The sequence below is a fragment of the Camponotus floridanus genome, unplaced genomic scaffold (assembly GCF_003227725.1).
Source record: "Camponotus floridanus strain SB8 unplaced genomic scaffold, Cflo_v7.5 scaffold67, whole genome shotgun sequence".
Taxonomy (NCBI): domain Eukaryota; kingdom Metazoa; phylum Arthropoda; class Insecta; order Hymenoptera; family Formicidae; genus Camponotus; species Camponotus floridanus.
In genome coordinates, this window is record NW_020229835.1 from 440,299 (window position 1) to 454,113 (window position 13,815).

General features: G+C 32.9%; 1 protein-coding gene and 1 long non-coding RNA gene across 3 annotated transcripts; one reads left to right on the top strand and one right to left on the bottom strand.

The window, feature by feature from the left end:
- The first annotated feature begins 919 nt into the window (after positions 1-919).
- LOC105248643 (nuclear pore complex protein Nup160 homolog) lies at positions 920-12,497 on the top strand. Of its 2 annotated transcripts, none has more exons than XM_020026631.2 (14): positions 920-1,282; positions 1,676-1,989; positions 2,082-2,199; positions 2,827-3,356; positions 3,441-4,265; positions 4,343-4,773; positions 5,776-5,997; positions 6,602-7,284; positions 8,235-8,582; positions 8,667-8,849; positions 9,943-10,109; positions 11,208-11,438; positions 11,528-11,640; positions 12,314-12,497. In XM_020026631.2, exons 1-13 carry the CDS (start codon positions 1,198-1,200, stop codon positions 11,627-11,629), a joined length of 4,239 nt encoding a protein of 1,412 aa, XP_019882190.1. In that variant the 5' UTR covers positions 920-1,197; the 3' UTR covers positions 11,630-11,640; positions 12,314-12,497. The 2 variants fall into 2 exon arrangements, with proteins under 2 accessions (XP_019882190.1, XP_019882192.1); XM_020026633.2 differs by having other exon boundaries at positions 11,528-11,631; positions 12,314-12,495.
- LOC105248636 lies at positions 11,645-13,803 on the bottom strand. Its single transcript, XR_002192419.2, has 4 exons — positions 13,600-13,803; positions 12,233-12,412; positions 12,040-12,128; positions 11,645-11,880 (listed from the first exon to the last, which is right to left on the bottom strand). It is a non-coding gene; the product is annotated as an uncharacterized LOC105248636 (long non-coding RNA).
- Positions 13,804-13,815: the final 12 nt, after the last annotated feature.

Here is a 13,815-nt window from a genome sequence, read left to right on the forward strand (position 1 = left end):
TAAATGTATTCATGTATTATATAATTGTTATATAATTATTGTATAACTATTATATAATTTTATATAACTATTATATATATTTATTATATACTTATTATATAAATATTATATTTATTATACATGGCGTTTCATAAGTGGTGGGCAAAATTTCAAGAATGGATTCCTCGTGCTTAGAGAAGAAAAAAAAACTAATCAATAGATCCGGAAATGATTAGTTTTTGAGTTATTAAGATTTTTTTTGTAATACAAAATTTTGTTTCATTTCTCATCTTAGAAATCCTTTTACAGGCATCAACAATGTTTTTCAAGTTCTAAGATGAGAAATGAGACAAAATTTTCTATTAGAAAAATCTTAATAACTCAAAAACTAATCATTTCCGGACCTATATTGATTAGCTTTTTTTTCTTCTCTAAGCATGAGAAATCCATTCCTGAAATTTTGCCCACCACTTATGAAACGCCCTGTACAATTATTATATAAATATTATATTTATTACATAATTATTATATATACATATTATATAATTTTATATAACTATTATTTATTATTTATTATTTATTATTTATTATTTATTATATAATTATTTATTTAAATAGTAAAGTATTATTATATATTTATTTAAATATTAAATAAATATAATATTTATATAATATTTATATAATAATTATATATATATATATATATTATATAATTATAATTATAATATATATAATATTATAATATATATATATAATTATAATTATATTATAATTATAATTATAATATTTATATAATAATTATATAATAAATATATAATAAATATATAACTATTATTATATATTTATTATATAATGATTATAAAAATGTTATATTTATTGTATAATTATTATATAAATATATTTATTTAAATAGTAAATAAAAATAGCAAATCTCGCGCCGCGATTGGCCGGTTTTGAATATTCCAGTTCGAGGGTTCCATCGATACCTCGAAGAAGCGTGATCTTTTTTTCACAAAAAACGCGAATCGGACACCGGGTGCATACCCACACATACAGCGGTGCACACACGTGCATACGAACACACGACGCGTACGTAGGCACGAGACGAGCGCCAAAAGTCGTTCGATGCCCGCTCGAATTTCCGGCGGTTTTCTGTGATGCAAATGAACGAGTCGCCGTAAGTTTCTCCTGCGTCGTCTCCTGGAAAATTGCCGGAACATGGTGGAGTTCCCGCTGGGATATCGCGAGGTCGTGCCCGATCAGACTCTGCCGGACAAATGGAAGGAGATCACCCTCAACACAGGTGAGCACGTCCTAACCTCCACGTGACTGGCCCGGCAAATCGAAATTTCTCCCGTAATGTAACATAAGGACGCCTCGAGGAGCTAGTCACGGCGATGACGTGAGCGTCAGCGCTCGCCGAGAAAAGTCTCGGGCGACCCTTGCTGGTCGCATCCCTTTGTACAACTTTTCTAACCTCCGTCTACCTGTTACTCACCCGTTATATAAATTAGCGTCTGGATGGTTTGAGGATTAAGCGCCAAATCTGACAGGTGTCAAGAGATTGCTTGTCAAATGTAAACCCATGATTTGACAAAATTAATAATGTGTGATGAGTATAAAGTTTGATGGCTTCAGGAGAAGTCGCTTTTTTTTGTGACTAGAAACAGATATTGTAATGATTTTATTTTTGCAGGTGGAAGCCAGAGTACGTTGCAGGATATAAAGGTGCCGGAAAGAGCGGGTGGCTACTCGTACAAAGACTCGTCCAAGTATTTCACTCGCAACCGTTTTATTTACTGGCGCATTTGTCACGATATACTCGAATTGGTGGAGCACAGTCTGGATATTAATCTTGCCAACTGTCGGGTGAGATACAAATTTACGGATACCCCAATCTTGGATGGGATTTCTATTCACGAGACAATCAACTCTGTCATTATCCTGATTGTCACCGTTTCCAGTGTTCACAAACTTACCTTTTCTCACCCTGATAAGATTCACAAACAAGTAAGTGGCCAGGAATATTTTGATCTTCGTGTTCTTTGAATCATTTTGTTGGTAATAATTTTAATAATAACATAATTAATAATTTCTTTCAGGAAAATTTATTGAGTACATATACAGATCTCAGTGTACAATCTATATTTAGCGAAGCTTCTGCACAAAATGCCAGAGATCCTCATACGTTTCACATTATTTCCAATGCTGGGACCACAAGTAAGTAATATACAGAGTGTCAGGGCAATCTCTTGGCAAAAAAAGCTCTTGTAGCTTACCTCGAGAGTTTTTCAAAATACTATATATTTTTTTGAGTTATGAGGCTTGAAATAATTTCTTAATTTTTACATGAACCATAAAATATCTAGTAAAATATTCATTTTCGATTATCTTACTTTAATACTTTTAGGTACAAAATAATGAAAGGAATTAATTGGTGTAAAAAAACATAATTGTTTCAAAAAAATATTTGCAATTGTTAATTCCAAATTACATATTTTTTCTTTGAAACAATTATGTGTTTTCTTTACACCAATTGATTCCTTTCATTATTTTGTATATAAAAGTATTAAGGTAAGATAATCGAAAAATGAATATTTTACTAGATATTTTATGGTTTATGTAAAATTAAGAAATTATTCGAAAAGTACTCGATGAAAAAATACTTTATAAATTATAGTGTTTTGAAAAGCTCTCTAGGTAAGTTTTTTTTTGGCGAGAGATTGCTCTGACATCCTGTATATATATCTATATACATATATAATTATACAATAAATTCATTTTGTGTATTATGTCACTATTATTTACATATTGGTCACTTACTCAATTGTTTCACTTGACTCGTAGATTCTCCGGTGCCCCATGCAGCAGCATCGTGGCTTACGTTGCCACAAGAAGAGGCACTGTTTGCTCTTGCCTATAGTTCAGCAACTATATTGCTTCTGAGGCTCGACACGCTCACGGGTCTTGTACACACCAGTGAATTGAAGCAAGATTCGATAGTGCCTAAATTCTTGAGCGGTATAGCCACAGCGTTTAGAGGCCGTAATACCGAGGCTCACGTTGCCATGTCCCTCGTTATACACAGTATCGGTAGCGATACGTATTTGTTCGCGTTATGTCGAGGGGGTAACGTGCGTATATGGTCTTGTAATAAGACGCAATGTGTGTCTGTGATGGACGCGGCAGTGGAGAATCGTATTGTGTCTCAAGGCGCGCAAGGTCATGTTTTAAGGAAAGCCCTGGGCAGCGATAATGAGTTATATCTTGGAACGTTTTTAAAATTTAGCGGCGGATGCGAGTTCAGTTTTCTGAAGCCTGTCCAAGATAACGGCATATTCAAGTTTGTTAGATTATGTACGTTATACGCCCCGGACGTGAGTATACCTTCATCGATGTATTTCCCGTGTATTTCGCTGTATAAGAGAAAACGTAACAAAATTTATATTATTCTTAAATAGCAACACCTGGTAGACTTTGCATTCACGCCGACCAGGTTGTGGGCAGTCTGGAGAACGGCAGACATGGACGCCGTGGCGGTTACGCACGCGCAATTATCGCTGAACGGCATGCAACGCATTAATTCTGAATGGGAGACCACAATTTTGGAACAAGCGCGCGACAGAGATTATATCGTAACCGATCCTGGAACCGATCCGAGACAAGCTTACATAAATTACATCTTTCATCCTGGACAATTCTCGTTGGTCGACATCACGAAAGCGCTTAGCATCTACAGAAGGTCCAACGTAATAGCAGAAATGACCTTCTCGCCGGCTGTCTTGAAGGAGAGAGTGTGCATGGCGGTGGAGGCCGAAATACAGGCGGAAGTGATGGACTCCGCCGACATACAGGCGGACGTGATCATGGATGAGGATTACCTCGAGATCGCTAACCGATGCTGGTCGAAATTTTATTCGTGCGTCGTTCAGTATCACGCTAACGGCACTCGTCCCGTAGGTCTACTACTACTGCCGAGTGTTTACGGCATTGTGTTATTGAAAAAATCATCCTTATCGCTTCTGAGACCCATGGAAGCTCTAGAACACCTGGTATTTTGCAACGACAAGTCCTACACATCCCGGTTCAAAACAACGCCCGTCTTATCGCAAGACGAAGACACGTGCCAAGATCTAATCACGCTAATGTCCGCGTTGGTCATATTGGGAGAACAATTGTCCGAGGAGGCTAAAACTGAAATTGAGAGAGAATTGTATCATCTTAGAAGTCCAGATATTATAATCGATAATTTATTGTCCAAGGTGATGTTGGAACCCGACGATCCGGTGAGTATTCTTTAATTAGCTCTTACATGTTGTTTCTTTTCGTTCCTGACTAAAAATCACTCGTGTGTCTCCAACAGTTATCGGATTTTGATTTCCAATCGGAACTCTATCACAAACTAAGTAGCATCAAGGACGTATCGCGTGCCATGGCCATGTTGCTCGATGCGTTAACGTATGATCTCGGACAACCGAATAAGCTGCAATTTGAAAACGATCACGACGCCTCGAGAATCTTGTTGAACGTCAATCATCTATTCGGCAGCCAGCTGGGAATTTCCGCGGTAGCGGAAACCATAACGCAAATAGCGCTTCTGAGATTCTCCATCTGCAGAGATCTACTGATCTTACAGCAGTTTATATTACTACGCCCCGAGATATTTCACTCGAGTTCGTTGCACACCGTGAAATCATCGTTAGCGCCAAGAACCGTTGTACTTACTCAAGCTTACTATGTCGTCACATGGATCTGCGAGTCTACGGCAACGTATACTCCTTCGCAATCCTTACTGTAAGTTTTATCACTTAAATAATATATACAGGGTGTTTCAAACCACCCGTATCACCCATTTAAAAAATAGAAAAGTGATTATTTCAAAAAAATAAAAATATTTTCTTTATAAATCGGGTGCGCTCTATCGAATGGTGATATTTTCAACTTCTGCTTCCGGCCGGAAATAGGCGATTCAGACCGGAAGTGCATTTTTAAAAAATGGAACCCTCTATTTTTCATTGCATATTCTTGTAGCTTACCTCAAGAGCTCTCCAAAACACTATAATAAATTATTTTTTTATGAAGTACTTTTCGAGTTATGAGGTTTGAAATAATTTCTTAATTTTACATAAATTATAAAATATCTTGTAAAATATTCATTTTTCAATTATCTTACCTTAATACTTTTATGTACGAAATAATGAGAGGAATCAATTGGTGTAAAGAAAACACATAGTTGTTTCTAAGAAAATATATGTAATTTGCAATTAACAATTCCATATTTTTTCTTAAAAACAACTGTATATTTTCTTTACTAATTGATTCCTCTTATTATTTTGTACATAAAAGTATCAGGATAAGATAATCGAAAAATGAATATTTTACAAGATATTTTATGGTTTATGTAAAATTAAGAAATGATTTCAAAGTTTATAACTCGAAAAGTACTTGATGGAAAAATAATTTATTATAGTATTTTGGAAAGCTCTCGAGGTAAGTTACAAGAATATGCAATGAAAAATAGGGGGTTCCATTTAAAAAAATGCACTTCCGGTCTGAATCGCCTATTTCCGGCCGGAACCAGAAGTTGAAAGTATCACCATTCGATAGAGCACACCCGATTTATAAAGAAAATGTTTTTACTTTTTTGAGATAACCACTTCTCTAGTTTTTAAATGGGTGGTCTGAAACTCTGTATAGATGGGAAATATATGTACATGTGTGTGTAAATTTATATTCATATATTTCTAAATGTCGATGCAAGAAACATGTAAAAAAAAAATTGTGAAACATTTCCAGCGAGTCCAGCTCGCAGCGTCTTTCAATGTTGAAGCTCGTTGATCCGCGAATCAACGTTGGACAGAGGCAACATCGATCCCTGTCGCTCTTAGAACTGTTTATCCATAGCAGCGGTGGGAAACACGCTCATATTTTAATGGCCCAGGCGAATATGGATCCAACGACTCTAATTCCTTGGCATTATAGTATGCTGACGCATGTAACGCTTATCGCGCAACTTGTGTAAGTATTAATTTTCATACAGGGTGTTAGGGCTATATCTGTTGCCAAAAAAAAGCTCTTGTAGTTTACCTCAAGAGCTTTTCAAAACACTATAATAAAGTATTTTTTTATCAAGTACTTTTTGAATAATTTCTTAATTTTGCATAAACCATAAAATATCTAGTAAATTATTCATTTTTCGATTATCTTACCTTCATACTTTTATGTACAAAATAATGAGAGGAATCAATTGGTGTAAAGAAAACACATAGTTGTTTCTAAGAAAAAATATGTAATTTGCAATTAACAATTCCATATTTTTTCTTAAAACAACTGTATGTTTTCTTTACACCAATTGATTCCTCTCATTATTTTGTACATAAAAGTATTAAGATAAGATAATCGAAAAATGATTATTTTACTAGATATTTTGATTTATGTAAAATTAAGAAATTATTGAAAAAAAGGTACTCGATGAAAAAATATTTTATTATAGTGTTTTGTAAAGCTCTCGAAGTAAGCTACAAGAGCTTTTTTTGGCAACAGATAGCCCTGACATCCTGTATATGAGATTCAACATTCATCATATATTTTTACATACATTTCCTGAAATAATTGAAACTAGGTGGCCGATATCCGGAAATTTCATCTTCCCCGAATGGTTACTCTCGAGTTGTCAATTCCTGCTCGTTCAAGAGTATGTGAGACTTTTGAACACGTGGTGTGAGTGGAATAGCGCCTCCAGGAAGTTTATCCTGGCCGTTGCATTATTAGAAATGGGAGAGGTGCAAAAGGCGTGCGACAATTTCCTTCGTGCTTCCAACGGAATTTTGACCGATGTGTTTTTGGTGGACGCTTTACTCAACTCTAACGTAACATCGAGAAACAGGGATTTGGTCCATTATTATCTAAAGGTTATCAAGTTGTTCGAGGAGCACAACGCGTCTGATTGTATCATAGAGATTGCCGAGACGGCTATAGCGACCGCCGACGCGGACGATCCGAATTTGCCGACCCTTCACTCGATAGTATTCGCGCAACACCTGGGTTTGGGTCACCACGCGGAAGCTTACCACTATTTGAACGCAAATCCGGACGCCGCTCGAAGAGTGGACTGTTTACGGCAACTGGTCGTAACGTTATTCGAGAAAAAATTGTTGATAGACTTAATTTCCTTCCCCTACGTCGACATGTATGAGGATCTCGAGAGAATAGTAGAGGGCAGAGCCAGAAGCGTCGATCTTATGGAGAATAATTATTATAACTTTCTGTATAGTTTTCACGTCAATAAGCAAAACATGCGGAAAGGTAAGTTTTTGTAACTTGAAGCATCTAATTGTCTGAGTAGATTGTTATACTTGTATACAGGGTGTTTCAGACCACTCGTACCACCTATTTAAAAACTAGAGAAGTGGTTATTTCAAAAAAGTAAAAACGTTTTCTTTATAAATCGAGTGCGCTCTATCGAATGCTGATATTTTCAACTTCTGGTTCCGGTCGGAAATAGGCGATTCAGACCAGAAGTGCATTTTTTAAATGGAACTGCCTATTTTTCATTGCATATTGTTTTGGCTTACCTCGAGAGCTTTCCAAAACACTATAAATTATTTTTCCATGCAGTACTTTTCGAGTTATGAGGCTTGAAATAATTTCTTAATTTTACATAAACCGTAAAATATCTTGTAAAATATTCATTTTTCGATTATCTTACCTTAATACTTTTATGTACAAAATAATGAGAGGAATCAATTGGTGTAAAGAAAACATACAGTTGTTTTAAGAAAAAATATGGAATTGTTAATTGCAAATTACATATTTTTTCTTAGAAACAACTATGTGTTTTTCAACACTAATTGATTCCTCTCATTATTTGGTACAAGTATTAAGATAAGATAATCGAAAAATGAATATTTTACAAGATATTTTATGGTTTATGTAAAATTAAGAAATGATTTCAAGCTTCATAACTCGAAAAATATTTGATGGAAAAATAATTTATTATAGTGTTTTGGAAAGCTCTTGAGGTAAGCTACAAGAATATGCAATGAAAAATAGGGAATTCCATTAAAAAATGCACTTCCGGTCTGAATCGCCTATTTCCGGCCGGAACCAGAAATTGAAAATATCACCATTCGATAGAGCGCACCCGATTTATAAGGAAAATGTTTTTATTTTTTTGAAATAATTACTTCTCTAGTTTTTAAATGGGTGGTACGGGTGGTCTGAAACACCCTGTATATCTTACTGTATTTTTATAGCCGCATCCGTAATGTACGAGCAAGCTATGCGTTTAAGTCAGGAACCTCATTCCGCGCCGATCATAGCGAAGCAAGCGCAATGTTTACTGGCGTGTATCAATGCCTTGCATCATGTAAGCGAAAAGTATAGATGGATCGTAAGACCTGTCGATCAGAATCTCTCCGGCGAGCTCAACTCGAGCGCGCAAAAGAAGAGAAACATAGATGGAAAAGAGATCTTGCATTACAAGATAAAGAAGCAGGTCGAGGTCCTTGAATTGGAAGATATCAAGAAAGAGTATTATATAGTGGACGCGAGATTGAAGATATCGAAAGCCAGTTCGGACATGCACATAGTCGCACATACTGGTAAGCATCTCTTGATTATAATTTATTTTTATGAAGAAACGAAGCCTCGAGATTAATCTTGAAAATATCTCTATACGTTTACAGAACCATCCGAGCTGATCATCACTTTGTGCAGTACCGGTTTGTACACAACGGCGCTACACTTGTGCGACGAATTTAAAATTAGCAAAGCCTCTGTACTCGAAAGTTTAACTTCTCAATGCATCAAGTTGAGTCAACGCGAGGATCCAAATGCCTGGGACTGGTTAATACAAAATGATATATTTGGTACGCATTAGTTAATAATTTAGTATTAGTATATTATTATCAGGGTTGGTAAAAAACTTGTTTTTTTTTTTATTTTAAACAAAAAACGTTTTTTTTTTGTGTAGAACAATGTTTTTTTATTTGTGTTTTTAAGTAACGCAAAAAAACATGTTTTAAACAAGCAAAAAACACTTAATAGCTTTGATCGGTGTAAATATTTAAATTTTTCGCTAGCATTAAACTGTAAATAACGTTGCCAAAATTGACAACGCTATTAAAAATATAAATAATGAAATAAAAATGATAAGATAGGTATTATTTTAGCAGAATATTTATTTTTGGATATTAAATAACAATCAATACAATAAAGCTTACTTTTAAGCTACATTTTATTTTAGCATTTTAAATTAATAGTATATAACTCATAACAGGTCAGTAGTTCTAAAAAAAAGTTCTAGTTAATAATATTTAATATATAATACTTTGGTTCTTTTCCTATTCTTATTAAGTAACCTCATGCTTAACTCTCAACATAAATTTTAAATAAAAAAAAAGAAAAATAAAAAAACCTCAATTCTTCTTTTTAAAAGAAGAACTTTTTTAGAATTACTGATCTGCTATGAGTTATGTACTATTAATTTAAAATGTTAAAATGTAAAATGTAAAGTCAGTCAATATCTTCTAAGTAATCTTTACTATATTGATTGTTATTTAATATCCAAAAATAAATATTCTGCTAAAATAATATCCATCTTATCATTTTTATTTTATTATTTATATTTTTATATCTATATGTTACATAAATATAGATAAAAAACTAAAAACAGTAAAACAAAAACTTTTTTGCAACATACACATCTATTAGTTTTTGTTTGTTTTTTTTTTACAATTTCTTTTCCAAATAATCATATATTTTATTTGCGATATTTTAAACGGTTCTAAACAGTAGTTTAAAACAGTTTAAAACAAAAATGTTTAAAACAGTGTCCACTGTTTTAAACAAGTTTTAATGAAACAGTTTTAAACACATTGTTTAAAACATGCCAACCCTGATTATTATTGTGTAGATTTTTTTCTACGAAAGCGCTTTATGATAATTGATATTCTTCTCTAGATATTGGAATATCTAATACAACTATTGCGAATACCGCTTGGAGATTATTAGAGTACTTTGTGTTGAAGCATGAAAAAGATGACAATAGTGAATTACACAAGGCCGTTGCGCGCAAATTATTGCAGGATGGAGCCTTTCTACCGCAATGGTTATTGATATCGTATAAAGTAAATAATGAAAAAGTTTTCTTTGGGTTTTCTCTATTTCCTTTATTTAAAAAAAAAATATATATATATATATTTAAATAATAAATATATTATATATATTTAAATATATACAGGGTGTCAATTAAGTCCCGGGACGGCTGAATATTTTCTCATGTAAGATATTTTTGAAAAAGGTCAAGGTCATTTCTGAAGTAATTTTCAACGAGGAATTCAACGGTGACCTTCAATTTGACCTTGAGCTTGACCTTCAAGGTTATTTGAAGGTCAAAGTGTTTTTTTTAAATAGGAACCCCTATTTTTGATTGTATATTCTTATAGCTGACCTCGAGAGCTTTCCAAAACACTATAATAAAATATTTTTCCCTCAAGCATTTATCGAGTTATGATGCTTCAAATCATTTCTTAATTTTACATAAACCGTAAAATATCTTGTAAAATATTCACTTTTCGATTATTTTACCTTAATACTTTTATGTACAAAATAATGAGAGGAATCAATTGGTGTAAAGAAAAGACATAGTTATTTTTAAGAAAAAATATGTAATTGTTAATTGCAAATTATATATTTTTTTTCGAAACAACTATATGTTTTCTTTACGCCAATTGATTCCTCTCATTATTTTGTACATAAAAGTATTAAGGTAAAATAATCGAAAAGTGAATATTTTACAAGATATTTTACGGTTTATGTAAAATTAAGAAATGATTTGAAGCATCATAACTCGATAAATGCTTGAGGGAAAAATATTTTATTATAGTGTTTTGGAAAGCTCTCGAGGTCAGCTATAAGAATATACAATTAAAAATAGGGGTTCCTATTTAAAAAAAACACTTTGACCTTCAAATAACCTTGAAGGTCAAGCTCAAGGTCAAATTGAAGGTCACCGTTGAATTCCTCGTTGAAAATTACTTCAGAAATGACCTTGACCTTTTTCAAAAATACCTTACATGAGAAAATATTCAGCCGTCCCGGGACTTAATTGACACCCTGTATATATATATATATATATATATATATATATATATATATATATTTTATAAAAATATATTTATAAAATATATTTATAAAAAAATATAAGATCCACATAAATGTTGCAGAAACGCAACGCTTCGGAGCTTCTTCGTCTCATGTTAAATACCGGCCGATTAGTGGAAGCTAGCGAGTTGGCTGTAGATTATATTAATGCGGCATTAGGTAGCGGAAAGGAACACTTTGGTTTTGAGACACCATTGGTGGCTACTGCGCCATCAACCTGGTTGCCGCTTAATACCATCGAAGTATTGTTAAATGAATTAGAATACTTAAGTAAAGACTCCACTTATATAGAGGTACGAAAAAATTTTTTCTAAAGTTAACATCTATTAATACCATGATAACAAGTCGCAATTTAATACATATGCTTCAATTTATATTTTAGAGCTACGATAGATTAAATTCTACGCTGGAGAAATACTTAGAAACAGCGGAACGCGTTTCCGAAGATATGATTAAAATGAGAACGATGAGGGAACACTCCTAGTAGTAAGTAATGTATGTATTTATTTAATGTATACAATTGTTATAAAATTCGATCAGTTCTATACTCTCAAAGTTTAATGTATATAAAAGAGAAAAAAATTATTAAATATAACAGTCGGTAATTATTTGGCTTCAATATTAAGTATAAATTGGCTCATGATTAAGTGACACTAAAGCTGTCAATATGACAATGATGGCAAGGATTGCGGCAACAATCGCGGCTACCGTATGTGGACATCGTTTGAACAATACCTACAATCACCATTTGAAATTTTTCAATTTCGATTTCAATTTCAATTTGTATGCTGGATAAAGAGCGAGAAAGAAATAGTTTGATATCTCTTAAATCAAATAAATTTGTAGACGTTACCATTAGCATGATCTTAAATCAAATAAATTTGTAGACATTACCATTAGCAAAACAACTACTCCAAGAATGAAAATCGATCCGACTGGTAAGAAAAAAGATGCGGTCCAATAATGCCTCGACATTTCAGGATCTATAAAGTAAAATTATGTTGCGTTAAATTTAATTTAAAACAGTCCTACAAATAAATGGGCATCCCATTTTTTATTTTTATAAAATAAAACAAGACTTACACACCTATACGCCAATTTTGATGAAATCTGTTGTAGAGGGGAAACGGAAATTTTGTTATAATATTTTTGTTTCTTTCAATTACAGAATTGGACATGTTCTGTGTATGTATCGTTTGCATACCATCACCCTTCAACTGGTCTCCTGCGATGTACATATTATCCATTTATGTTATTAGTACAACGACTGAAACAGAGTATCGAAAAATCGTCATTTGCAGTTTTTGAAATTAATTTTGATTTTGTACATTTGTTGAATGTGAATTTTCCACTATATGATAAGGGAATTTGTTTGTATAATGATTTAAAGTGCCAAGAAAAATGAATTGTAGTACACTTTATCTTGTTGGAATACAGTTTATGGTAAGGATGCTTTGTTGAATGTCAAGTATTTTTGTTAGTTTTAAGTTATTGTTATATATATATATATATATATATATATATATATATATATATATATATATACTTCAACATCTCACAATTTACTCTCTAAAGAGATTATTTTTCAAAGATTATTTTTTCTTATATGGTAAGATTAGATACCACTGCCAAGTTTTAATTGATACTGCAACCTTACCATTTCTGTAATCTAACAATTTAATGTGCTGTCGTGAAAGATTGTTACTGATTCTTTCTGATTATTTTCAATTATTAGTATTATATATATATATGACATTATACAGAATGATTTCTTCCAATTTTACATTAAACTCAAACCAATAAACAATTTGATTGTTTATTGAATGTTGAGAACAATAATGTAACTATGCGTTTATATAAACTACTAGTGTTTTTACTCGTGATTTTTATTTATAAATCCTATCGCATACTGATTAAACCGAAAGAGTGAAACTATTGTAAGAATGAAATAGGACAGAGTCGCCTGCTAACTTTCAGGAAAAATTGCATCGTATAAAATCCATTTGTAATTAAGCATGAAAATAAAAAACATATGTTTTGTATCTCAAATTTTATCCCCTTCGCTCATGATATAATGACATATATATGATTTCGCATAGTCAACAATCTACACAAAAAGGAATTTCTTATAAAATTCAATGAGAATCTTGCATCATAATAATCTACATATTTAATCAGCGAGAAAGAATGGGTCTAATCCGACTGGCTATCAACAGGTGAAAATGAGTAGAAAATAAGAAATAATTGTAAAACAATTTTCAAAGAGAGAGAAGAAAAATATTCTGCTCTTTTAAGAAGAGATTCAAAATTCAAAAAAATAGCATCTAGACAGAAGACACGTATGTGATGCTGAAGCACGTTCGACCTGCCCTGTCCGCGGGTGGCAACGAACTGTTACAACCGGTAACACGATATATAGAGAGTTCCACTTCCACAGGACACAGAGATACTCACTTGGAAGCATTCTTGCAGACTGATTATTAGTATCATTATTATCACTGCTCGGAGAATTCATCGCACAAGCACATCCTATTTACGCTGGAAACCAAACCAGGACTGAATTAATCGTGGAAACGTCTCCCTTTATACTTGTGTGTCGTACGTGTACGCATTAGTATGCATTGTCGAGCAAATGGAGATAAATAACAAGTTGAAAGTTCAATCGCTAGC